Below are 26,363 nucleotides of genomic sequence, written 5' to 3'. Positions count from 1 at the left end.
CATTTAGTGGCTTTTTTTTCTAGACTGTTGTAAACTGAGGCAGGAGACAAAAAGATAAAGGTCAGTAAATAGGATAAATAATGAACAAGATAAGTCTTATTATCGCTTGTAAAGTATTCATTGTGCAATTAAAAAATAAAGTAATTTATCCCAAATGTCAGGACTGATCTCTGTAAGCAGTCAGTCTCACAACAAATCTGAAAGTGCTTCTGACTGAAGACTCTGAAGCTGTACTACAGTCCCATGTTTTAACAGTTGCACTCTCAGGTAGCAGAAATGATAATCCTTTTTATGTTTTTTGGGTTTAATATGGCTTCTTTTAATAATATTTTGTAAATAAGAGGTATAAAGTCATGGTGAATTTTCAAGGAAATTTCTTACCGAAATAGGAATGCTAACATTTCTGATAAACATCACAAGGCTCCTCAATCTTGGCTGCACATACAGCTCTGGAAAAGTTAAGAGACCACTTAAATTGATCTTTTTATCGGAAAAAATGAACATTGTTCTTTTATTCTATGAACTACTGACAACACGTCGGAAATTCTCAGCACATTTTTAGTATTTCTGTGCAGAAAATGAGAAATGGTCAAAAATAATGAAAAAGTTGGATTGCTTGGAGACCTCAAATGATGTAAAGAAAACGAGTTCATATGCATTTTGAAATAATTAACTCAAGAAGAGTTCAGAAATCAATATTTGTTGGAATAACCAGGTTTTCAATGGGGTTCAGTGCAGTGCTGTTTATTTCCAACACTGCACTAATTTTTATACCAGCAGGTACAAAAATTAAATGTCAGCAATCAAGTCTTTTATTATCAGCAAAGTTGACAAGCTACTCTTCCCTTTTGAATTTTTCTACGAAGTCTGAAATGGTTATCACCTGGTCTGATACCTAGAGTGACCCTTGAACCCACCACGCCATTAGATAGTGTAAATGAAGGGTTTTCCTGGGCCTCAGCCAGGGGGGTGTGTGCACCTTTACCTGGCCTCAGCGGCTCAGTCAGCCCCTCCAATGGTATAGCCCTGCCTGTGCCGCTTTCCTCCCGTTGCCTGGAACACAAACGCAGTCAAGCTGCAGCACACGCCACACGCAGAGACAGGAGAACAGGCAGCCAAGAGACAGGCACACGTAGAGGAAGGAGGGAAACACACACCGCCATGGGCTGCTGTAACAGAAGGTGTGGGCTGATCGCCGGAGCCGTGGTCGGGGCACTGGTGGCCATCCTGGGAGGCATCCTCTTCCCCGTGGGAGACAACATCATTCAGGGGACCGTGGAGAAGGTATGGAGTTCAGTTTCACCCTGGCTTAGAGGGTAAGGAGTGACAGAGCGTGTCAGAGAGAGTGTGTGTGAGGGCGTGAGTGAGTGAGTGAGTGTGTGTGTGGAGATCAAGGTGAATCAGGAGAAAATAGAGATCAGGCGTATGCTATTTTGAAAGCTGCTTCAAACTGCAAAACAAGCCAAATATGACTCGAGTTTCCGCACAGCTGATCCATCTAAAGATCACCATCTGCGAGAGCTTCAGAGGAGCTTTTTCAGGCGACATCTATACGATTGCCTTTAAAAGAGAGCATCCACCTTTTTTTTTAACGTGTCAGTGGAGATGCTGGCCTGCTGGCAGTCTTGAGGCATGTTAAAAATAGCTTGTCTGTGTGTCTGCGGGGTGCAGGAAGCCGTCATTGAGCCGGGGACGACAGCGTACGAGAACTGGGCGGCTGCAGGGGCAAAGGTGTATCGGCAGTTCTGGCTCTTTGAGGTGGTGAATCCGCTGGAGGTTGTGGAATACGGCGCCACACCAGTAGTGGTAGAAAGAGGACCGTATACCTACATGTGAGCTTTATTCTTTACCTCCCTGTCATTGAACAGATGTCTTCAGGAGGACTTGATCAACTGTTTTCTGACTGTTTGTGCTTTCAGGACAAGATATCTTGCAAAGGACAACATCACGTTCTACCCCAATCACACCGTCTCCTTCCTGCTGCCAAACGGTGCCATCTTTGAGCCGTCCATGTCAGTGGGAACAGAAGACGACAAAATCACCTCACTCAACCTGGCGGTGGCTGTAAGTATGTTTTTATTCCTAATTTTATGCAGCTCTGCCACGTTTATGCAATCCCTCTTTGATTTTGGAGTCTGTCAGAAGAAACGGCAAAGCAAGCTGTGTTGACTTGCAGCGGGCTGCTTTGGTCTGCAAACACTTGTTTTTGAGGTGATTTCTGGCTTTTATGACATCTGACAGTGAGTGTACAAAGAGTTTTGAAAAAGTGACTATCTTCTTGGTGTGTTGAAAAGGCTAGAAGCATCCAAGAAAAAATAAGATCAATCACAGAAATTGTGTCATTTTTTTAAAATAATTGTGATGGTTAATTCTGAGATACGGTTTATGGCCACCGACATTAAAAATCTCACTTTTTGCAACTTTTTAGCTCAAAACATTAAAAGTCTTTTTTTTTCATTGGCACTATTTGTGTTTCACAGACCAATTTGGGTGCAAAAACATATTTGAGACAAAAAGACAAGTAGGATTATTAGGCAAAATGTTGAAATCATTTGGAAACAAACATTGCCAAGAGGATTCAAGTTTTTCTTGTTGCTATGCAAACTGCTTTCTGACTTTTGAAATAAGGATTTTTTTGAAGCGTCAGTCGGTGTTTGCCAGAACAGAAATGGCATCAGTGGTGTCCAAACCTTTTGGGTCAAAATCACGAGCCGCACTTTGAACACCCGACTAATGATGGATACCAGTAAGTGTCCAGATGTTCTAATAATTGTGTACTTTGTATCATGAGCAAACAAAACTTTAAAGCTTTAATATGTAGTAATAATCGTGTTGCTGAGAGTACAAGGTTCAACGTTTCCATTTTACGACTGTTTAGATGGTTAAGTAATATATGGACAAAACGGGGGCTGTATGCTTTAATTAACACACATAACCGAGGCACCGTAGCTGTCCGTCAAAACCGCAGAAAAACTAATCGTACAACAAACCCTGCTAGTTATTGGTTGGTTTATTTTATACAAATAGTATTGAATTCTTAGTTTTGCAAGACAAACATGCTGAGGATCAGTCGCTGACTGACACAAAAACAATAACAGAAGGTGTTTACAACTGTGGGAGGATCGATTTTGATCCTTCATCTTCACCAGCTGCTTTTATTGACGACAACTTCAGCAGAGCAGACGAGGGTTAGACTGAAATATTAATCTGAAAGCGAATTTGAACCCTTGTTATCCATCTGCTCTTTGATCTATTTATCTATTGCATCTCACAGAGTGGACCTTGTTACGCCTTGTTCAGCTCACCTCGCCTTCTTTTTCCCAGAATTAAGCTCCCTGCAAGAAAGGCCTTCTGGCTAATTTTCCTATCCATTCTGGTTTCGTCCAAAATGAAAAAAAAAAAAAAAACAAAACCCAACAACAAACAAAAACAAACCTAAGCTGGTTTTAATTCCATCCAAAAATAGTTTAACTAGATATTCTCCCCTGTTTTCAGTGGTGAATTGGTCCTCCAATAGAGCATCGAATTGCTTGCATGTACATTTTAATAAACCAGAGGTTGTAATTGAACAATGCAGTCAATTTTTGTTTTTATTGACAGAGCGTGCCCTTTCTTCAAACTTTAATAAGCCTCAAATAATAGGCAGGAGTCGCTGCTTGTTCCCTTCAAGGATCAGAGTCATAGAAGAAGATTATTTTCAGATTTATCTCTCACGGGAACAAATACCTCTGTGTGCACATCGGTTTTGGATCAAAATGTGTATATCTGTGAGGCATATCACCTTGTACAACATGATCTGTTTCTATAAACTGCTTTTCCAAATTGGGATCATTTTTATTTGTTTTTCAGGGAGCTTATTCAGCGATTCCAGCAGCGTTACATTCAATCGTGGAGACGCTGATAAAGACCACCAACTCTTCCTTATTTCAGCGCCGCACAGTCAAAGAGCTGCTTTTTGGATACACAGATCCCATACTGAAAGGAGATGTGGGCTTCTTCTTAGATGTGAGTAAAGATCTAGAAAATAATAATTAAAAAAAACCTGGGGAAAATCACAAGAAATGCAAAGCTACCATTAGTTTTCACACAACTTTTCCTAAAAATTTGTACTTTCCTTTGATGTCAAACTGGCTGAATTGCAGCTGGAAATCAAGTTACTTTCCTGAAACTGACCAAGTTCTTCCTAGAAAGTAACAGGAAATTTTGGAGAATGTTTGGTGAAAAAACGCCTGGCAATGTCCAAAATAAAACTTGGTCAGTTCAAATAAAATTTCACTGAGAGTTCCTGACAAATTCATTGTAAGTTCATTGTAAATTCAGGGAAAGTAATTGGTAAGTTCTGGAAAAAAATGTGACTACATTCTGAGATTAAAAGGTTAATTTCTTAAAAATTGGTTGCTAAGATTTAAGGGACGAACATGTTGGTTTTCACTAAGTACCAAATGAATTTCAGCAAATAAGTAATAACTTGTAGGTTCTGGAATGCAATTTTCCAAGTTCTTGGTACTAAATTATTAATTTCAGACAAAATACTAATGGACTTTTTTCCCCTCCTTTCTGCTAGTACAATAAAACATACGATGGCCCCTACGATGTCTTCACTGGGAAAGATGACATTTCAAAAGTGGGAAAGATCGACATGTGGAAAGAAAGCAAGTCAGTCAATTTCATTTAAGGTCACCATCTCCTGTCCACACTGACATTTTTATACATTTTTATTTAACAAAACTTTAAATGAAATGTCCAGTGTAAAATTGCTGAAAAGTGTGCAAGCCTCATTGGTGGTATTCCTGCAGCCTTTCGTTGTTGTCCTACACGGTTGAATGAAAAGGTAAAACTGCCTCGTCAGCATCCACAGAGCTCTGCTAATGAGCCAATATTGGAGCCAGGTGTGCTGAAGCAAAGATGCAAATAAAAGGTGCATTGCATGGGTTTGAGACCACTGCATTAAATTCTGCTTAGGACATCTAATAATAGCTGCATTTATATTACTGATATGCGCAAAACTTTGTCGATATTCTGCTAATTTGGAAAAATCAATAACGCAGTTGCGGTGTTTTAAATATGAACCGTAAGTAAAATCAAACGTGAATAAGTTTGTTCACACAATAAATAACTACTTACGGTTGTCTTCTTCGTGGTTTGCATCAATGTCGACATCCGGTTGTTGATCATGTGACTTGTGGGAAGCGGAAAAGGTGTTTACACTGCCAAACATTACCAAAAGAAACAACACTTTGTAGCATTTAAAAAAAAAATAAATAAATTGTTTATATATATATATATATATATATATATATATATATATATATATATATATATATATATATATATATATATATATATATAGTCTTTTCTGTCATTTTTTGTTTCCATTGAGCAAATATATTTTCTAAATGTTCAACTATGCAATCCTATGGTCAATGGAGACGACTACAGACATCCAGATCAGGTTATTTTAAGTTTGAGTTGGTCGCAGCCCTTTTTATTTTATTTTTAAAGTTTTCTGATTTTCGACACAAACAACACCTACATTGTCAACAAATTTAGGGGTATATTATAAAAATAATTCACATAAGCTTATATTATAAAAATAATTAAAAATGTACAATTTATCTTTTTGTTTTGTGCCATAGGAGCTTGGGTTTCTGGAACGATGAGTACTGTGACAAGCTGAATGGGACAGGTATGTTACTTCAGTCAAAACAAAAACTAGACTCCATGTTGCATCTCCATGACCAGATTTTCTTTCTGCTCTTTCTTAGATGCTTCCTCCTTCCCTCCCTTTCTGAACAAGAAGGATCCGCTCTTTTTCTTCTCCTCAGACATCTGCAGGTGATTAACGTTTCGCTGTATCTGGAGCCACTCATCCGATCTGTTATGTTGGCATTCAGGCTGAACTTTTACACGTTCCTCTCGCACTAATCAACTAGGTCAGAACTTTTCAGAGAAGCTGTGTTTGAAATGGTTGTGGAACCTGGAACAGTCCCTCTGGTTCTTGTGACTTCAGGTCTGTGTCAGCCAGCTATGAGAGGACGATGGACCTGAAAGGAATCGATGTGTACCGATACTCACTTCACCCATCAACTCTGGCCTCCCCTTTGGACAATCCAGACAACAAATGTTTCTGCTCAAACATGAAGACCACCAAAAATTGCACATTGGCCGGCGTGCTGGACATCAGTACCTGTCAGCAAGGTTAGTTTAGAAAATACCAAAAATGAGTCAATCCATCTTATTTCAATCTGACATTTAATATTTAGCTTTATGTTTCTGAACAGGGAGGCCTGTTTATATCTCGCTGCCTCACTTCCTGCATGGCAGTCCATCACTGCGGACGGATGTGCTTGGATTAAACCCCCACGAAGAGCACCACAAAACCTTTCTGGATGTTGAACCTGTATGAGGATCAACTTTTCTTGTTTTGTCTTTGGAAGATCAGTGGGTAATTTTAAGACGAGATTGTTTTTGTTTTCCCACCAGACCACTGGGTTTACTCTGAACTTTGCCAAGAGAATTCAAGTGAACATGATGTACGGACCATCAAAAGTCATCACGTGAGTTCTTCCTTTATTTTCTTCAACGATTTTGGAAAAGGATTTAACTTTGTGTTTAGTTTCTAGGAAGTTGGGGAAGCTTTTTTCTAATTCTCTTCTTTACAACACACCGAGTAGAGGCACTAGATGAGTCTGTGTACCAACCTTATCAGTATTGACATAATCACTCTAAAAACAATTTGCATTATGCTAGATTTGCATCAAAAATATCCTGTTAGGTCCCATTATTCTCAGAAATACAATACATAAACAAGGCTGCAGTCTGTAGGGCTCAGAGTATCAAGTTTATAAGGATAAAAGGAAATACTGAGGTATGTTTTGGCAAGAAAGGCAATCGTCCCTTCTGAAAACCTCCCAATGGGATTTTCAGGAGATAATGACACCACTTCAGCTGACTCCTTTGAAAACTGTGACTTTACCCCTCGCTTTATCTCTAAGGCTGACCTTGCCAGTCAAGAGAGAACGCTAATTTTAGCTGTTAGTATCTGATATCTGATTAAATTCCATGTCTTAACACAATAAATAGGTTTAGAGTTGTACTCAAACTTGTAAACCGAGGGTTTTGATATTTGGCCAAGGCCTTTGTTGCCATACTGGTCAATGCCAGCATTACAGTAGATGATGCTAAAGGACATTTAACCCTCTCCTGTTCATGCAAAGACTGACAGACATAGAGAGACTAACTTGTCAAGTGGATGCTGTTGATCAAGGCTTTCAAACTCCTGCATCATTGTTCCCTCTTTAATTTGAAGTCAGCTAGTCGGACATACTTCATGTGTTGCAGCTAAGGTCAACCTCGGCATGGGATAGTCCATGCTTGCTACTTTAGTTTGCCATGCTTTGTGTGAACTTCCTAAATGTGCAAGCCAGTCTTTTGATCCTTTGTAATTGGCAGCCAGCTCTTTAAGACGCATAGCCAAGCAAAAAATTTATGCTTATGCTGTCCTACTAAATAGAATCAACATTTCTAAGAAAAACTACCCCCTACTGAGGCCCAGTAATCTGTTTTGCCTGCAGTTTAGCAAGATGTTTCCAGTGGGTGTTAAAAGGGTAAAGTTACATTCATAATCAGTACTTGAAGGTGTGAATGGAACCTACATTAGCCAGGACTCTAAATATTCCGACATTCCCAGTTGACTCAGGCTGCTCGTTTAGGTTTTTCGTCCTCGTCTGGAAGTAACGATGGCCACTAAATCTAATCCATTGCAATGCAGTGACTGGTTTAAGGCTTGTTGCCTCTCATGTCTAATGAATCCAAGATTCAACAATACAAAATATCGCATAAGTAAACATCTTTCCAAAAATATTTTCCAAGAAAAGATTCCCACAAGAATCACAACAATTGTCCTCCTTGCAGTTTCAAGGTGTGCCTCTGCACCTCGTCCTTGTACGTTGCTGTGAGAGAACATTTATCTCTTTCTCTCTTCCTGCTGTTTGTTGGATCAGGTCACAGTGACACTGTGCCAGGACGGCTGCAATCTAACTCAGAGAGAGTGCAAAATTGCTTGCACTTCCCAAACAGGATGCATGTGTTTGCTTCATGAATCAGATGGGAAATGATGGGGAAAATGTGATGCTAAAAGCAGGAACGGGGTATTTAGAGTGAAGCAGGTTCAGAGGGTTTTACACGTTAGGAGATAAGAGTTGCTGCAGCAGCAAAATTGAGTGCAATGAACGTCTTGAGTTTCTTTTAAACAGCAAAAATGTTTACAGACGCTCTGAAAAATGCGTGCACTGAAATTATACTCTGGACAAGAATCGATGAGCTTTTTCTTTGCAGGGTGCTCAAGAAAGTAAAGGACTATACCATATTCCCTCTTGTTTGGCTAAATGAGGTACAGGAAATTTGCAGAACACACTTTAAAGTTTTTGGCTGTAACTTGACAAGACCTGAAGGTGATGTGAATCAGTAATCATCTTCACCTTTCTGTTTTCAGACGGCAACACTGGATGATGAAACAGCAGCGATGTTCAAGAAGGAGCTCATATCTCGTATCCAGATGTTGGAGATCATACAACAAGTGCTCCTGGGTGTCGGTATTGGCGTCTTCGTCCTGTGTCTTCTTGGTTACTTTATTGTGCGGAGGAGCCACAACAAAAAAGAGCTTGCGTAGTAAATCGCAGGTTCGTCAGTTTCTTGCACATATAACCACAGTGCATTCAAACCGCCAGGCGACATCAACCCTTTTTGATATAGACTTGTAATTTTTGCAGTCTCTGTCTTATTTATAAAGTCAGATCTCCTTTTATTTGAAAAAGGGAGGAATACTGTGATTTTTTTAACCGCTCAGGAGAGCTGAATTTCTTTGCCAATTCTTGTTTTGATTTCAAACACTGTAACATGAACTGAATCAGGGATTTCTTGAGGGAGAAACAGAAACCCCTCTCAGCTGTCAGGTAAACCCTTTATGTCTCCATGCAGAGAGGAATGGGTTTGTTTGACACCCTATGACTGAAAGGTAGACGGGCAAATGTGCATATAAAGTAGTGTGTTCATAATTAATTAAAGTCAGAAAAAGAGTTTTCATGACTTGTCTTGTGTTTCATTTAATGCAGTCGTGACTATAATCGGTAAGGGCTGATAAAGATCATGAGATCATTAAAGGGTTTTATTGATTTGAAATGCCCTTTAGTCAGTTGTTCGCCTGAAATTCAAATTATACACTAATAAAACGACAAGCTGCAGGCTGCATGTCTCGATGTGTGTATTTCAGTATTAGAGAAACGTCTTATTTTGATTGAGGCCAAACGGAAAAAAATTGAAAAAATAGACCAGAAAATACTTAAATTAATTATTAATTTTGCTTAAGTGATGGATGGAAAGTGTCTTTGTAATCTACATGTTAAGCTAATATAGGCTGAACTTCACTTGAACAGATTTATTCAGGCTACGACATTAATAAATACAAATACATAGAATTTATGACAATAAAATTACGCAGAGTTGAAATGAAAAGTCTGACATGTGAAGCGGAGACTGAAGGAGGGAACATGCATGCTGCTTTAAAATATTTTGAATTCGCAGATGCGGTCACAGCTGGTAAACAACACCAAAGTTATGTACAAAAAAAAACAATTTTGACCAAACGTGGCAAGAATATTAATTTAAAACATTAAAGAAGCATAAAACACTTTGTACAAAAACAATATTTTCTATCTACATCATCTATAGGTTGAAAAAAAACTATTCACAAATGCAAAATGTCTAACTCAGACTACCTCACTATGTCTGAAAAAAGGGATTTCCACTTTACTGAAGACGGCCTCAACTCCTCACCTCCAAGCCGTTCACTGAAACGTCAGTTTGTTTTTTTAAACTGAACCCAGACGCAGATCAACAGACCATCAGATCACAGCTGGAACGTTTCTGTTGGACAGAAATATGGAAGAAATTAAGAGACATGCAGCTTCATAACAGTTGTGGACCTCCTTTAAAGTTCCTGTGCAGCCAGGAGGCGCAAAACACAAAAAAATAGACCAAAAAATTTAGCAAAACAAATAATAAAAATGAAAAGAATTGATTTGTAACACAGATTATACTTTTGCTGTTTCTGGTGAGGCAGATTTCCTAATTGGTTTTTGTGTTTTGTTCCTTAAGGCCACTTTACATGACATTTTTATTTGTGTTGTATCCAAACATTTGAGGCGCTATCTCCTTATGAAGTGCAACAAACATTTATCTGGGTAAAACGCTGTTAATAAATGCATTTATTATTGCAAAATCATTATTTTGTACAAATATGTTGCGTTGGGCGATATGGATTTTAGGTTTTATCACAATATTTTGTGATTGTGATAAAAGTGACAATATCTATTTCTTCCTCTTTTTGTAGGTTATTTTAACAATAATTACAGACACTGCTCTTGAAAAATGTGATATTTGAAATTTTTGGGTATTAAATGAAAAACATCATCAACAGTTATTTGGAAATAAATTTAACTGAAGGTTTATTTTAACTTTAAACTTTACTTTTTAAAGTTACATTACACTCTCCAAAGTACCTTTTAAACCTTAAAGTGATCCACAGTGGAGCAGAGTTTAAATATAAAGGAATAGAAATGTTAGTGGGATGAAAACTAAACCGAACCTGAACTATTATTGTGTGGAGAAGAACCTGAAGCCTACAGTTCAGTACAGTGGAGGTTCTGTAATGCTGTGGGCTCGTTTCTCTTCCAGAAATCCTGGAAACAGAGTGAACGGGTTTTGATGCAGTAAACGAGGAGAAAAAGCCAAAGAGGGGCTGTAGATATTCTTGATGCACCTGTTATAATAACTATGTTTGTAGCATCAGGAACATATGATGAAAGCAAAGTGTGATCTCCTACTTGGATATTTCTCGTCCGAAAATGCATCCATGTCTCTTCTGAACCTTTTTCAATTACAATAGCAACAGATAAAGGTCCATTGAACGTATTAAATCAGCTGATTTGAGGTGAGTTATCCTCTGAGCGCAGAGTTCATCAGAGGAAGTCGTCCGTTTCCTATCGTGTTGTGACGATCAAAGCAAACCAAAAATTCGTGGTTGAAAAATCACAGCCATCTGGTCACGTTACCTCATGTGAGAAAACTGGATTTTGTGGGATTAAATCTCCCCGAACCAACCTTCTGGTTGTATTTTAACGTCCGCAGCGGGTCTGGAGGATCGGAGGGAGGTATGTGTGGCAGTTTCTGCTGCTTCTCGCTGCCATGCGTCACACCGCAGGGAGGTGATTGCGTCTGTTGCGGCTCTTCCTCCGGTCCAATAGGGGCCTCAGTTTGGCCAGGTCCCCCCTCAGGGGCCCGGGTGGCTGCTGCTCCTGCTGCTGCCTCTGCTGAAGCTTCTGGAAGTCCTTCCTCTCTTTGCAGTACTGCTGAACGGCCAGATTCTCGGCGGGGCTGAAGGCGGCCAGCAGGGCTTTGGGGTGCGCGGCGCGGGCCCAGGCCCAGGCCGCCTGCCGCTTGTCCGCCAGAACGCTCACCATGCCGTCGCTCAGCACATGTAGGCGGATCTTGGCGACGGTGCGTTTGAAGCCGTTCTCGGTGGTCAGGCAGTAGTAGAGGCCGCGGTCGGACTGCTGGACGGAGCGGATCAGGAGGCCGTGCTCAGTGGAGAGGACCCGATCGTTCAGCTTCACCTGCACAGAATCATGCAAAATTTACTTTTTGCCCAGTTTTGTACTTCCGTTTGAAATACCAAATACTACCAAGTGCTTCTAATCTGGTTTCTAGTGCAAATATATTATTACATTTGTGATAGAACAAAACTAAAGACTTAGAAACTTTTTAAAGTAAATAATTCCTTAATATTAGTGAATATTGACAGATTATTTCACTAATAACATGAGGAAATTGTCTTGTTATAAGTACATTTATCTGCCAAAGCAACAAGTTCTTTTTCACCATTATTAAGGAATTATTTACTTAAAACAAATGTCTATATCTTGCTGAAAAAATATTTTAAATTAAGTTTTGTCTCAATTCAAGTTTACTAAGATATTTAAAGTAGAAAGTAGACAACAAATACTTGGCGTGATTGTGAGTTTTGCAGTGCACATGATAAATTAAATTAGTAATTTAATGTTTTTCTCTCTTTCTGTCAAAACTGGTTGATAAAACTCTTCAGTCTGGTGTTTTGCTCTCAACTAGTTTCTATTTTGAAAAACAATTTTGCTTATTAATTCATTTTATTTGTTGTTTTCTTTATTTATTTTTGGATATTTAAAATATCTTCTAGTTCCGGTGTTAAAGGTTTACTAGAATTTAAAGTTTATTGATCTTCAAGAATTTGTTCTTTCATTATTATGGCATTATTACCAAGATATTACCCGAAAATGGTCTTAAAACAACAATATTATCAATTATTGCAGTAGCTTCTGGAACAATTTATTGTCCATCAAGTCCAGTCAAGCAATTGGAAAAAAACCCCCAAAACAAACACAGTTGTTCTGGCAATGCCTTCACCTTTTTTGGTGTCTGGAAAAAGAGCCTTTTCAAAAACCTCCTGATGGTTAAGTCACACTGCGCCGGCATGTCAGCTGTTATTACGCTATTTCATCAGCGGCTGGAAAAAGACAAGTGCTTTGTTGTTGACTCACCCTCCAGAAACCACATGTTGCATTCTTCTTGGTTGTGCAGGAGGCTCCATTACTGCTTTTCATAGATAAAATTGTGTATGATTGACTTTACATGAAGCTTGTATTTTTAGTTAAACACATTGTGATCCTTTTGGTTACTTATTGGTAATTTATTAGAAGTAAGTGACTTAAGAAGTGCTTCAGTATCACCTTTAAATTATTACACCCATCTAATAATCCTAATTCTTAATAATCCATTTTCTGTCACATATTCTGACAGTTCTCGGTTCATCACTACATAATTCCTTCGTGATGCTTATGCATATTTGTAGCACTACATTATCTTATTTTAGTTCTGTCTCCAAAAAAACTTAAACTTACTCTCCAACTAGGCTAATGAGGGTCTGACTTGCAAATAGATGCACAGAAATAAATGCCCAGATGGACACTTGGGCATCAAAGTGGGCTACCAGAAAGCAGAAATCCTTCATTCTAAAGGTCTGATCCATAAAAAGATGAGGAAAGAGGATTAATTAGAACACATGAAACAGAAAACCTGAGTGATACTTTATGCTTTTTGACAAAAGCCTGGAATATAAGTTGGTAAAAACCCAATACAGTTGAGTGTGAGTATTTCTTCTATAGAAAAAAACTTTCTATAGGAAAAACTCAGATTGTTATTACATAGAGACAGCATGGAAATAGAGATTATTTGAACATTCAAACAATTCCTACCAGATTTGCACCACAAATCTAAAACAAACCTCCAGAAAACTGCAAAACAGCTGAAACACTGACAAAAACATACATGTTTAGAGTTGATTTTTGAGTCAAAGAATGAAACATTACTATAAACATAATGATGTGTATTGGTGGCACGTGACAAAATGTGAAGTTAATTGGTTTTCTCAATTCTTGACTATGAGATGTCTTCTGTATCTTTAATGTTTATGATGTAAATTACTTTGAGCTGCCTTGTTGCTGAATTGTGCTTTACAAACAAACTTGATCGATCGACTGATTGATCTAAGGAGGGCCAAGTATGTAATAGATACTGTATCACTGAATGAAATTGTGATGTGGTGTCATTAGCTTTGATGGAATCTGAAGATCAGTCGGAGGATATTTAATCAAGCTCATCTTAAACAGCCATAAAGGCGAACCATAAAGCAGACCGTCGACTTCTTCAAAAATCAGGCTGACCTCTTTCCTCCTGTCGTTGTCCCTCTGAAAGATCCAGCGAATGGACGCCTGAGGAGACTTTGGAACGCACTCCAGGAAGGTGGTGTTGTTTTTCACGCCATACTGCACCATCTCTACAGCGTTCCTGTAGGCTGATAAGCACACACACACTCCGAGTCAGAAGAAGAAGAAAACTGGAGACTCAGAGTTGTTGACATGCAGCTCAGCTTAAACCCCATCCAGAATTTTGAGCACAAAGTAATCCCTTCAAAGTTTCAGACCAACTCGGTTTCCCATCATGCCGTTCTGTTTGCATTTAAACGCCTCAATCAGAAAGCTGGAGTGGTGACAGAGTTGAGACTAATTGGTGATAACACCCATATGGCTCATTCCCCAAACTCTTTATAGAAACACCAGGGAGCAGATACTCTGCAGCTGTTTATCAGGATGAATATATATTAGTGAGACATTTGTGCAGATTTTATTTTTAGAAAAAGCATAACGGGCAAAAAACTATGGAGGAAATATTTTCTTTTGAGTTCCCTTGCAATAAATTAGCAAGTGCAGGTTGGTCTATTTTGCATAAAGCAACAGTGACAATAAAATTTCCTCAATCAAAATGCATTTCTTTTATGAAACTCTATCAATCAGTGATTGATAACCAATTTATTAGTTACATGTTTGTGTTTGATTGGACTTTACATCAAAAGCATTACAAAATATATTCAAGGATTTTATTACACTTTGCCTTGATTATTGTGTAATAAAGTTTTTATTATGTTTCATTACGTTTTGAAGTCCAATTTTGTTACATCATTTCTTGTTATTTATTAGCTTATGACATGGTGGATTACCTCATACAAATATCTCAACAACAATCCAATTATTTTGGATTTTTTCTTTCGGTTTTTCTTTTATATCGCCAAAAGTTTTTGTGATGTTTACATTTTAGATTAAGAATGGAAAGCCCATGTTTGAACTGTTTTGCTCCAGCATTTTGCACAAGTTTGTCGTTTGGTTTAAACAAAAGAGAAACATGAAAAAATGAAAATGAATTTTACCAACAATACTTTAATATATTTAAAGTATTATACGTTATATTGTTCCAGGAAGACTCTCAGTATTCAAGATGCCGCATTAGAATCTTGAATCTCGGTCATTGTAGATAGAAAAAAACAATTGTAAATTTCCACCAAAAAAACTACAAATTTGAGTTTAATCTTCTAGAAGGTTTTGTAGAAAAAATGAAGAAATTTTCAAGCTTCAATAGTGGAAAATTGTTAGATTTTTTTGAACTTTCCATGTTTCTCTAGAAAATTTCTGAGATAAATCTGAAAATATCTGAGTTTTCTGGTGTATATTTACTCCTTTTGTTTCTATCTACAATGTGCCATTGTACATTTGCAAGATCACACAAAAGAAAAAAAAAATGCCATCGTGTCCCTTATGGGACTCCGTACAAAACACAATCAGATGAATAAAATCCCTCAAATTAGTAGGTTTATAAATGGCCGGGAAGACAAAAACAAAACTGTTTCTCTCTTCCAATTGATTTGAACGGACAGTGAGAAAAAATAACTTAGCTAATACTTGCTGAATTGTCCTTGTGTGGTTTAAATTAGCCAGAAAACCAGATTTATTTAAGTGTAAAAGTGACCTCATAGCAGCTGTTTTAATACCTTTTAAGTTGAATCCTCTACACTGAGTGAGTGGGTTTCCGTGCATTATATCTTGCCTCCTGCTTCTCCTTTAAAAGAAAAAAAAAAACAATTTAACACATAACTCAAAGTGAAAATACACAGTAATAAGTTAGGAGGTTTTGGTGCCAGAACGACATGAGGAAAATGTGACCATGTTGTTCCGCCGAGTGGCGCTCTGATGCGGAACAGCTTGGCAGAGGAAGCATGTTAACAGCTGACACATTTCAGAGCAGAAAAAACATGAAATACACACAGAAAGTTGAGCTTTTTGTTCCGGGACCGAACTATACTCGACCCGGGACCGGCTGAGCGGTCGGGGGACGAGCAGCTGGGCCTCACAGAGACCACAGCCGCGTTCGCTTAGAGGTCGCTCATTCCTGGCGCTCTGCGTTACGTCTGAGCAGGAAGAGAACGGAAACGAGGGATTTGTGACATCAAGTCATCACTGATGGATCATAAGGACAGCTTGTTCTATTCTTGAATAAATTATGCATCAGCTGCTGACCGCAATCTGGGCCGCTCATTCATTTCATATTTGTTGTAACACATTAATTACAACATTCTCAAGGTAGAAATGATAGAAAATCCCTTGCAAATTGATCCAGAATCCTGAATCTTTTGCACATTTTGTCACTTTGTAATCACAGACGTTTGGGAAATTTTAGGTTGCAAATTCAAGCAGAAAGATGTCTGTCTGTAGTTTGGCAGCATCATGCTGTGGGAATGTTTTTGAACTGTAATAACTAATTAAGTAACTTTTGAATACAGTTTCTCTGGATTCAGATACTTTTCACATTTTTATTCGTGAAACGTTTAAGTCCATTAAACATTTTCTTCACAATTATGCACTAATTGTGTATAGAGGAGAAAAGAAATACATTGAAGTTTGAGAATCTGGTGTGTAATAATGTAATTATGCTCCACCAATTTCTCAGTTTTCTTTTGTATTAACACTTTGCACAAAATGTGGAAAAAAAGCTTAAAGCAACTGAGGAGAGTCAGATTTCTAAACATTTCTAAACATTTCTTTGGGTCGGTCCAAATGGTTTTCCACTTGGATCCGCTTCCTTTGAGGATGTCTCCAACCGGCACTCACTGAGAGTGTCTGTAATCAGAACTGTGACGATGATGATGATGATAATAATAATAATAATGGAGGAACTGGGTTCCTGTCTAAGAAAGAAATTCATTGAAATTTCTTTCCAAAGAAATACATTGAAGTTTGAGAATCTGCTGTGTAATAATGTGATTATGCTCCACCAATTTCTCAGTTTTCTTTTGTATTAACACTTTGCACAAAATGTGGAAAAAAATTTTAAAGCAACTGAGGAGAGTCAGATTTCTAAACATTCTGACTTTTTTCCCCAATATTTTAACTTTTTTCTCAAAATGTTGACATGTTTCTCAATATTCTAGTTTCTTATCAGAATTTTACATTTTTTTTCCCTCAAAATTCTGACCTCTAAATATCCCGATCTGTTTTTTAAATTCATTTTTCTCTGAATTCTAACATTTTTCCTCAATATTCAAAATTTTTTTCTCAGAATTCTCATTTTTGATATCGGAAGATTGAACTCTTCCATTTGCATTTACAAAAGAAATCCATTTTGTTTTTTGTGGAATAAATCTAACCCTGATTAATAAACCAAAACCTCAAACATGACTCATGTTTTTGTGGGGTTTTTTCTACATTTTCATCTCTTGCTCCTTTGAACCTCGTCAGCGTCAGAAAAGCAGCTTTCGTGGAAACGTCATCTGGAGCTACGGAGCCTAGAGCTGCAAGCGGGCGGCTCTACCTTTTCCCGGTGGGGTAGAAGCGCGAGCAGCTCAGCCCGTCCCAGGCGCAGTAGGGGTCCCTGGCGAGGCAGCAGTCCGCACAAGCCGAGCCGTAGGCGTGGCAGCGGTGCAGGGAGACCTGCGAGACCCCGAACTCAGAACTGACGTACAGCTGTTGCTGCAAAAGCAAACAGTTCAGATGTCAGTCGCCTGTTTGTCTTAATAAGTGGCTGGATGACAGCAGAACGAGGCAGAGTGTTGAAACCAATGTTTCCTTTGCTTTGAGGCTTTCCCTAGAAGATTTTCATCATTCGCCAATTACACACAGATAATGAATAACAATGCCATGTTGGGGTCATTGTAGATGGAAAAAAGAAAAAGGAGAGTCAATTCTTGCCAAAGAATGTCAAACATTTTCTGGAACATTTTCTGAGTTTGAACATTTGAAACTTGCAAGAAAAAAGTCAAATTTTGAGATTGATCTCAGAAATTTTCTCAAAAATCTTATGGATATCTGACTCTGAAAAGTTTAAATTTCCTGAACAGAAAAACTTTTTAATTTTTTAATTAATCTCAACATTTTTTTCCAGAATAAAAGGTGATTTCTGAGGTTGAGAAATTCTAAATTAGGAAAAAATGCAGAAATTTTATAATGAATCTCAGAATTTTCCAATAAAAAAACTTGGAATTTTTTAAAGACTTTCAAAAATGTTAAACTTTTGAAAGTCCAAAAATTTCCAAAGGTTGAAAATTTTTTACTTTTCAAAATTTCTGAAACGAATCTAAAAATTTCTGGGTTTACTTGTGAAAATGTTTTCTTTTTTCTATCTTCAGCATGGCTACTTTGCCATTGCAAAGCAAAGCATCAAACTGAAATCAAAACAAAAAGGGGAAAGGCTTTTGGGGTTGCTTACTTTTTTGGATGAGATTCTCAAATTTGTGACAGGAGCTTGATTCTGGATGAAAAACAACAAAAAGTGAAAATTAACTTGGGAAAATAAAGAGCCTCTTCACTTACAACCTGACTTTTGAAAGCAGCCATCAAATTAAATTTAAAACAATTTGCACTCCTATTTTCACTGCTGAGATTATTTTAGTGCAACAGATGTGTAAATTAAATCTAAAATCAATTTCTCCTGCTTTCCTTGAAGAAATATCCTGTGTTTTCAGAACAGATTCCAAAGAGCGCTGCAGCCCAGGCGGCGTCGGGGATCAAAGGAGCCGGAGAGTCAGCGCAGATTTTAGCCAGGATAAAGCAACATGTGCGAAGGGTCAGTCAGGGTAGCAGCCAGACGTCTGTCTGTCTGTCTGTCTGTCTGTCTGTCTGTCTGTCTGTCTGTCTGTGCCAACGCGTTTCCCTGCAGTCTGTGCTGCATCAGCCTCAGCGGCGTCAACCTGAACCCGTCACCGCTCTGCTTTTGATTTTCAGGAGAGACAAAAGGCAGGCGGGCGTTCAGACCTTAAACACTTCCAGCTCCTCCAGGACCAGATCGCCATGCAGGGACCGGTTGCTGGGCAGAACTATCACCTTCTGGATCGTCCCTTTGTCTGAGGAGAGAGAGGAGCAGAGGGTCAGCAGACTATTTAAAAACAGAAATAGCTCCAAGGTGAAACTGCTGGAAAGAGACTGATTCACTTTTACCACAGAATTTATTTAGAAAGGATGGACATACAAACAGATGGACAGAAACATGGAATAGATTAATGACTGGATGGATGGATGAACTAAAAGATGAATGGACGTTTATTTTCCACACTATTTTCTTTTCCTCTTTTATTCTGTAAAACATTTTCATCAAATTCTCAGATTGCGTTTCAAACAGGAATAAACTGGAATCTCCTAATCTGGCGCCAAGGAGGTCAGGACTCAACATCCTCCCAAAGCCCCACCATCATCATCAGCGTCATCAGGCTACGTAGGAGGAAGCTGAGCACCATCATCATCATCATCATCAGCTTCTGGGTGCGTCTGATAAGAGCGCCTCCTCTTCCTCCTCTTCTTCCTCCCTGAGTCAGCCGGCGCTGGCTCCTCTTCAGGAATCCAAACATCAGAGCGGCGGCTCCGCAAACACCAGCAGCTGCACCGGAGCCTCTCACTGCAGCCTGATGCTAATTTACACTCAAAGGAAAATAAACGCTCCATATGCGCCGCATGCAAATACAAGCTAGGTAGTTTGTCAGACAGACAGACAGAGGCCTCTGTTCAAACTGTGGTCGTCTAATTAATGAAGCAGTTTCTTCATGTCTTCCTGAGTTACAACTTCAAATTTACATTTTGTGTCCCTCTGGGTAAATATACATGATTATGCAGCGTTTTGAGTCATCAAGCCTCTGATGAATCACCATCAGTCATTTAGATTCTTGTGTTTGCTTATGGAGATTTTGATTCACTCGTGTTTCTTGTTGAGCTTTCTTCCCTCTTTCTATACACCTGCCTGCATATGAATCTGTTGTGGCATCACTTGTGATTTTAATCGAATTTCTTGTTTACTGTTATTGATTGAAAGGTACTAGATACTTTGAGTTAAAGTAGAAGAAAATACATATTTCCCTGTGGAATAATAGTCAGAATTTTAAAAATAAAAGAGGATTTATACAACAGTAACAAAGACATACTTTGAAAAAAATGGACTTCATGAACAAATAAAGCCAAGATCAGCAATGATTTAAATTTTAATTATCATATGAATGAAAAATGAATTCTATTTTGACATTTTATAAAGTATTTTTGGATCAAATCATGATTAAAATCTTCAAAAACAAAGTTTCAGTTAAAAATTTGTTTTATATATTTGTTGCTCCGACATTGGAAACAGGCCAGAATGACCTGATCGACCCGAGTGAATCGGTACAAATGATCAATCCACATCTATTCCTCTATCAGTCCAGCTGCAACACAATCTGCACGCTGTAAACTTTTCTATCCGTTTATCTGATAACTGGCTGCACTGAGCAATCGGTTACATATAAAACAACTCAGCAACTGGAATATTAAACCAATTGTTTAGTGACAAGAGACTCAAGAATTCATGCACAATGTTATTTAAAATGATTAGACAAATTAAGTGGGTCTCTTATTAATCATATTTTCCATATATATATATATTTGTGAGAAAAAATTTATGTTTATAACAGAATCTTAAAATGTAATTTAAGGCAAAATGTTGCTAGTGTTCATGTGAGTTAAAGAATGCTGAATGCTATTAAATTTTTAAAAAGATATTTCCCCTCAGGAAAACATTGATTTAATGTGAACTGAGTAGAATTAAAATTTAATATTATTATTACTTATGCAGGTCAATTTTTATCCATCTTTAAGTGAGTACAAGGAGTTTTTGACAGTTTATATAATCTTATTTTTGTGGAAACAAATCAAAAAGACACAAAGGGACACGGCTGCACATGGTTCTTACCTGTTCCCAGGAAAAGAACCTGGTAGTTCCCGTCCGCAGCCATCACCTGGTCCACCGCCACCGCCGTGTACCTGTAGTTGGCGCCGGTGCGGACCACCAGGGGTCTCCGTCCCACCGGGTAGATGGCGTTGAACATGACCGGATGGTTCCGGACAAAGTTCACCACATCATCTGGGAATTCCTTCGTGGTGTGAATGTCGGGAGTGAAGGCTCCGCCGGGACACTGGAAACGCAGTTTATACAATACCTTATAAAAATAATATCACAGGTTCAAGCCAATAAAATCTGTCTTATTATCCATGGAGTTATTTTATTTAAATTTCCATAGCAGGATGGCACTCAAAATACTTAGATCTATTTTTTTTTCATATTATACTGGAAATTATGTGCAAATATTTGGTCTGCTTGTCTCGGTTGAATGCACTGCAAAAACTAAATCTTATCAAGGACATTTGTTTCATTTCAATTTAGAGAGATCAATTAACCTGACAGTTATGTTCTTGGACTGTGGGAGGAAGCCGGAGTACCCAGAGAGAACCCACCATGCACAGGGAGAACATGCAAATTCTGTGCAGAAAGACCCCGAGCGGGGAATCGCACCCAGGACTTCCTTGCTGCAAGGCAACAGTGCTACCAACTGCATAATAATAACAATATTAATAATGTGTTTAGTCATTCAAGACAAGCATTTTATAAAATCTCCTCCTTTCATATAAACTTATGAAGTGAATTAAATTAGAGTCAGCGTTAAAGTCCTGTACAAGCAGTGATGATGCACATATAGCTACTGAAAATCACACATAATGTTAAAATAAATGAAAATTTGTTATTTTATACTGTATAGATTTCGCTTCTGTCTGCATTATAATGTTTCTTCCTTTCTTCCTCACAAAGTTTTCAATTATTATTATAATTATTCTAAGATTTTATGCTGCACTGATCTGGAACAAACTCCCAGAAAACTGCAAAAAAGCCGAAACAGCAACGTTGGCGTTTGACAAAATGCAATGTTTATTGCTTGTTTCATAAATTTAAACTGTTTAAACTGTATGTTCCATACAAATGAACTTAAGTTTTTTTTTTTTTTTAAACGTAAAATGATGAGAATGAGTCTTACTGTCCCGGGCCTTGGGTAGGGAATGCGGCCCTGGAAAGCCACCCACTGGAAGTTGGGTCCGTCTCTGTGAGCGAACGGCCCGTTGAACACGGTCAGGATGTCCGCCATGTTGTACGCACACACTGCTGACCCTTTGAACACGGAGCTGCAGGAATAAAAACCGCAGCTGGTAAAAACCTCCTGCTGTTTTCACTTAACAACGTCTCAGGGGATGTGAGAGCGGAAAAAAAAAAAAAAAGCCTGAAAGGAAGTGTTGTCAAACGCCACTGGAGGCAGCTCACCTATTTCCTCTTAAATATGTGATGTGGTTTGGTTCAGATACTAAAAGCAGCTCTGAGTAACACATGGGAAAAGAAACAGAATCTTACTGTGTAGAGACAGAGAAAACAATATTTCTACATTAGTGTAAACTCTGAATGAACCTGAGGTAACAAGTGAATATGAGAAAACACCAAATATGGATCAAGTTACTTATTTTTTTCTCAGTTTTTAGACTAAATCTGAACTGCTTGGTTCATTAGATGACGGTGATATAAGTTCTGGATTAATTTAATGATTCCTTTTTGTTTTTTGGATCTCATCAAGATTATGGCTGTTCTTGAAGACAGTAATAAACAGCTGTGTCTGCACTCAATGAGAACTTCTTAAAATTAAACAACATTGGACATATTTTGAAAGTGATCAGTCCCTAAACGAGTTAACTTGTTTTTTTCCAATCAAAGTCACTGATTGTTGGAGATAATTCAGAAATATTTGCTAAATATTTTGTAATATTTGTGCATATGCATCACAGTAAATGTGACTTCTTGTTTGACAACAGACTTCTATTTGAGGTCAAGTAAAGCTGAGGAAGCAGCGCAGCAGAAGAAAGAAATACTGCCACCTTCAGGTGGGAATTAGCATCACATAAACTCAACATTTTAACCACTTTGGTGGAAAATTTGCAGTAAACTCACAACTCAAGTATCCGTGTAAAAAAGTGTGGGAATCTTTAGATGTTCTGTGATGAAAATTTAAGTACACAACTATTATGTTGAAGGTTTTATTTATGCATTCCCCTGCAGTCCAAAGGACCACATAAATAGTTACGGTGGGCCAGGTTTGGCCCCCGGGCCTTGAGTTTGACACTTAACTTACTGACTTTAACTAATGTTTCAATTTAAAAAGCATCAACTTTATGTACAGAAAAAATTAAGTGACTTTCTTAGTTTCCAGGATTTATAATCGATTTCTGTACTCACGGAAGATTAGGGCAACTGAAAAGAAAAACAATTAAAATTCTTGCTAGAATTGTAGTAAAGTAGAAGATTATTATGCTGTGGTACTTTTTTCTTTTTCAAACGCTGTGGAAACCTTATAAGAGAGCATGACATGAGCAAGTCTTAGCAAAACCAGGACATGTCCAAATATGCAAAATGCGATGCGATGGAAGAAAGGCCTTCCTCTAGTTCTCCACGCAGTGATGAACAGAAATGTTACAGTTGGCTGCATCAGCCTCACCTTGTGGATGTGAAGACTCCAAACAGCAGCAAGCCTTTGGGCTGATCCGTCTCCAGCAAAAATACGCTCTCTGTAAGGACAAACAGAGGAAGATTCCCAAAAGTTTTCCTCCTCGCCCTTCAAGTCTCCGACAAGTTCTGGATGCACGAGTCAGTGAAAGGCTTTCTGTCTCGACAGGAAGGGAAACGCTGGTGTGCTCAGAAAATAAGAACAAGGTCAGCAAAGGCAAAATTGTTCACAAATATGACGATCTTAAATCAGAATCCAGGTTAAACATCAGATGGTCGGTGGGATGTTTATGGAAAAACGAGCCGCTGGGAAACTTTAAACTGTTAAGGCAAGAGTGTTTAAAATGATGACGGATTCGGCTTTTGGCGGACTCAAAATATGTTGGAGTGTGCCCAACTGCAAAAACACTAAATTGAAATAAGACAAAACTGGCTTTTCAGCAAAATACACACTGAAAAAATATATTTTTTTCAAGTAATTATGGTCTAGTTTCTAGTTATCTGCAAATGGAACAAAACTAACTTGCAAGCAATTTCTCAGCAAGATATAGAAGCTTGTTTTAAGTAAACAATTCCTTAATATTGATGAAAATCTACTAGTTCTATCAGCAGATCATTTCACTAATCACAACTTTAATATTCTGACAATAAAACTAGAACTTTTTTACCAATATAAAAAAATTACTGGCTCCAAAAAAGGTCCTGTATCTTGCTGAAAATGTATTTGCAAGTAGGTTTTATCTCCTGAAATTTTTGCACTAGAAACTAAACCAAAAATATTTGATAAGATTTTGTATTTTTGCAGAGCAGGAGCTTTTTTGAGTCAATAATTCACTAATAGTGAGTAAAAGTACTAATTTCACTAGCAGATTTTTTTCACTTACCAGAGGAACTAATTCTATTTTATCAATATTATATTTTGTTAGAAAATTACTTTTACGTTAGTGTTGTCTTGTTTCAAATGTCTAAAAATATTTGCATTAGAAATTAGACTAAAGATGTTTGGTGATGTTGATTTTTTTTTTTTGCAGTGTGCATGAAAACATGAGGTTTGTGAGAGCGACAGATCTAACTACAGAACATAAAACGTCATTTTCACCAACCGAGTTCATCAAAGTGTGTTTCGGTGCCGTCGTCCTCCAGAACCGAACACACCATCCTGGCTTTCAGGAAGGTGGTCCACTTGTTGACGAGGCTGCGCTGCCCTCCGGTGTCGTTCTGCAGACAAAAGCTGCAGATGGAAACTGCGACCCGCGAATTAAAGAGTGGATTTACTCAGATACTTACAGGACACACTCTGGCCACCATGGTGTGGATGTTTTTAGTGTTCCCGTCGTTATCCGTTAACCTCTCGCGGAAGAAAAAATACAACTTGGCGTCGTTTGGGTCAGTTCCGTCTGGAATGAGCTGGGCATCAATGAAAACTGGCTCTGAACAAAACAGAATTACAGGGATTTCTATTATTTAACTCAATAATTAAAGTCAAACTCTTGTTTGAGTTTTCTCACCACTGAGCCACTTGGAGTTATGCTGATCTGTTCGCACTGCATTTCTCTTGGTCAGGCTCCTGAAGATGGCAGCATCTGTCCCCATAAAGTCGATGTACATGCCTGAGAACAGCTCCTGATCTGCAGCAACGCAGAGGCACCAGGTTATTCTAACAAGTTGAATAATAAAGACAATATTTTCTATCATGACAAGCAATCCAACATTTCTTTTGGCCAAAATAACTTCAGTATGCAGAAAAACACATTTTCAGCCTGTAAGTTTGGCCTTTTATGAAGGACATGAACACAAACCAGTGAAGGAAAGAGGAACATTTTAAAAAGAAATCTCGTTAATTTCAGTTTCTGCTGCTTCTAAAAACTGTTTTTAGTAGCAGTCTTTTCTAAAAACAGTCTGCTTTTTAAAATCTACACACCAGAAAACTAATTGCATAGATATGCTTTTAAATGAAATTTTCTCAGACTACACAGATACAGGAGGTTATTAGAGCGATTCAGGTTTAAGATTGTTCCTATCGTTTCAGCATAGAAGCAGCATTCAGCTTCTATGCACCACAAATCTGGATCAATCCTCCAGAAAACTGCAAAACAACTGAAACTCTGACTTCCTTTAAATAAAAACCTATGTAACTAGAGTTTATTTTGAGCCATAAATTAAATATTAATCACAGTATCTGATGTGTATTGGTGGCACTTGGCTAAATGTAATGTTTACTGATGTTCTCAATAGTTGACTATGTGGTGTCTTCTGTAACTTTGTATTTTTGTGTTTATATGATGTAAAGTACTTTGAAATGCCTTGTTGATTGATTGATTCAGCCAGAGTTACAATGACAAGTATCAAAGCATATTTAGGTCATGAAATGGTCCAGTCAAAACCCAGATTCAAACACAATTGAGAATTTAGTGCCGTTTAGACACTCTATTCAAGTTTTTTCTCAAACCTGAAAAGGCATAAAATCCCAAAAAGTGCAAAAAAACTTTCATAAAAATGCACATCATGTAAAATCTCAAAATAGGGGAAAGTTTGAAATTATAGCATGAAAAAAAAGCTCAGTTTGTTTGGATATTTTGCAAGGCAATGATTAAACCTCACACACAAGCTGGGTTTGCTAAAAAAGCTTTGATGCCGGCGGCATGTCGACGCTCACAGAGGGTCTAAAACCTGCTGATTAACAAATTAAAAAGTGATCTAATTAAAACCAGAAGCTTGGTTATATTCTGCCTTCCTTCCTTCCTTGTTTGCTTCGCCCTGCAGGTTATTCCACTCTGGATCGCCGTTTCGTGTGAGGCTCCTCTCCTGGCCCAAAAGCTGCTGGCACGGCAACGCTCAGGTGTCGGAAAGCCGAGCTAGGGTGCAAAGTGTCGCCTAAAACGCAACCCAATACCCCTCGACCAATCAGATCAAAGGACTTGATGAGTTCAACATGAAAAAGACATCAACTCCAAGGACTGTAAGTGTTTGGTTGGAACTTCAAGTTAGGAAAGCAAAAACAAACAAACAAAACAAAAAAATATCAAAATGGTTGAAAACATTGTAAAAATATAAAT

At 38.1% G+C, this 26,363-nt stretch overlaps 2 protein-coding genes across 2 annotated transcripts in view; one reads left to right on the top strand and one right to left on the bottom strand.

The window, feature by feature from the left end:
- The first annotated feature begins 957 nt into the window (after positions 1-957).
- On the top strand, positions 958-9,082 carry cd36 (CD36 molecule (thrombospondin receptor)). Its single transcript, XM_055020335.1, has 12 exons — positions 958-1,284; positions 1,672-1,832; positions 1,920-2,064; positions 3,850-4,005; positions 4,565-4,656; positions 5,637-5,686; positions 5,766-5,835; positions 6,011-6,198; positions 6,282-6,400; positions 6,484-6,557; positions 8,338-8,392; positions 8,495-9,082. The coding sequence occupies exons 1-12, from the start codon at positions 1,162-1,164 to the stop codon at positions 8,669-8,671; spliced, it is 1,410 nt and encodes a 469-aa protein (XP_054876310.1). The 5' UTR covers positions 958-1,161; the 3' UTR covers positions 8,672-9,082.
- A 339-nt stretch (positions 9,083-9,421) lies between these two features.
- The window catches only part of sema3c (sema domain, immunoglobulin domain (Ig), short basic domain, secreted, (semaphorin) 3C), a 43,747-nt gene continuing 26,805 nt past the window's right edge, over positions 9,422-26,363 (bottom strand). The window contains exons 7-18 of the mRNA XM_055020334.1: positions 24,816-24,935; positions 24,595-24,737; positions 24,411-24,525; positions 23,300-23,369; positions 21,800-21,944; positions 20,683-20,905; positions 18,729-18,817; positions 18,184-18,225; positions 17,290-17,447; positions 15,473-15,540; positions 13,815-13,945; positions 9,422-11,672 (exon numbers count right to left, since the gene is read on the bottom strand). Coding sequence (XP_054876309.1) covers positions 11,250-11,672; positions 13,815-13,945; positions 15,473-15,540; positions 17,290-17,447; positions 18,184-18,225; positions 18,729-18,817; positions 20,683-20,905; positions 21,800-21,944; positions 23,300-23,369; positions 24,411-24,525; positions 24,595-24,737; positions 24,816-24,935 — 1,727 coding nt within the window. The 3' untranslated portion in view covers positions 9,422-11,249. The remainder of the gene's footprint in view (positions 11,673-13,814; positions 13,946-15,472; positions 15,541-17,289; positions 17,448-18,183; positions 18,226-18,728; positions 18,818-20,682; positions 20,906-21,799; positions 21,945-23,299; positions 23,370-24,410; positions 24,526-24,594; positions 24,738-24,815; positions 24,936-26,363) is intronic.

Source organism: Poeciliopsis prolifica, unplaced genomic scaffold (genome assembly GCF_027474105.1).
Source record: "Poeciliopsis prolifica strain line A6 unplaced genomic scaffold, Auburn_PproV2 SCAFFOLD067, whole genome shotgun sequence".
Lineage (NCBI taxonomy): Eukaryota > Metazoa > Chordata > Actinopteri > Cyprinodontiformes > Poeciliidae > Poeciliopsis > Poeciliopsis prolifica.
The sequence above is the reverse complement of the archived record's forward strand: the minus strand, read 5'-3'. Positions and strand labels throughout refer to the sequence as shown.

Excerpts from the sequence above, each read along its gene's own strand:
- cd36 (XM_055020335.1), top strand. The coding sequence starts at position 1,162 with ATGGGCTGCTGTAACAGAAGGTGTGGGCTGATCGCCGGAGCCGTGGTC. Across the intron at positions 1,833-1,919 it reads AGAGGACCGTATACCTACAT|GACAAGATATCTTGCAAAGG; the intron begins GTGAGCTTTATT and ends TTGTGCTTTCAG. Across the intron at positions 4,657-5,636 it reads GACATGTGGAAAGAAAGCAA|GAGCTTGGGTTTCTGGAACG; the intron begins GTCAGTCAATTT and ends TTTGTGCCATAG.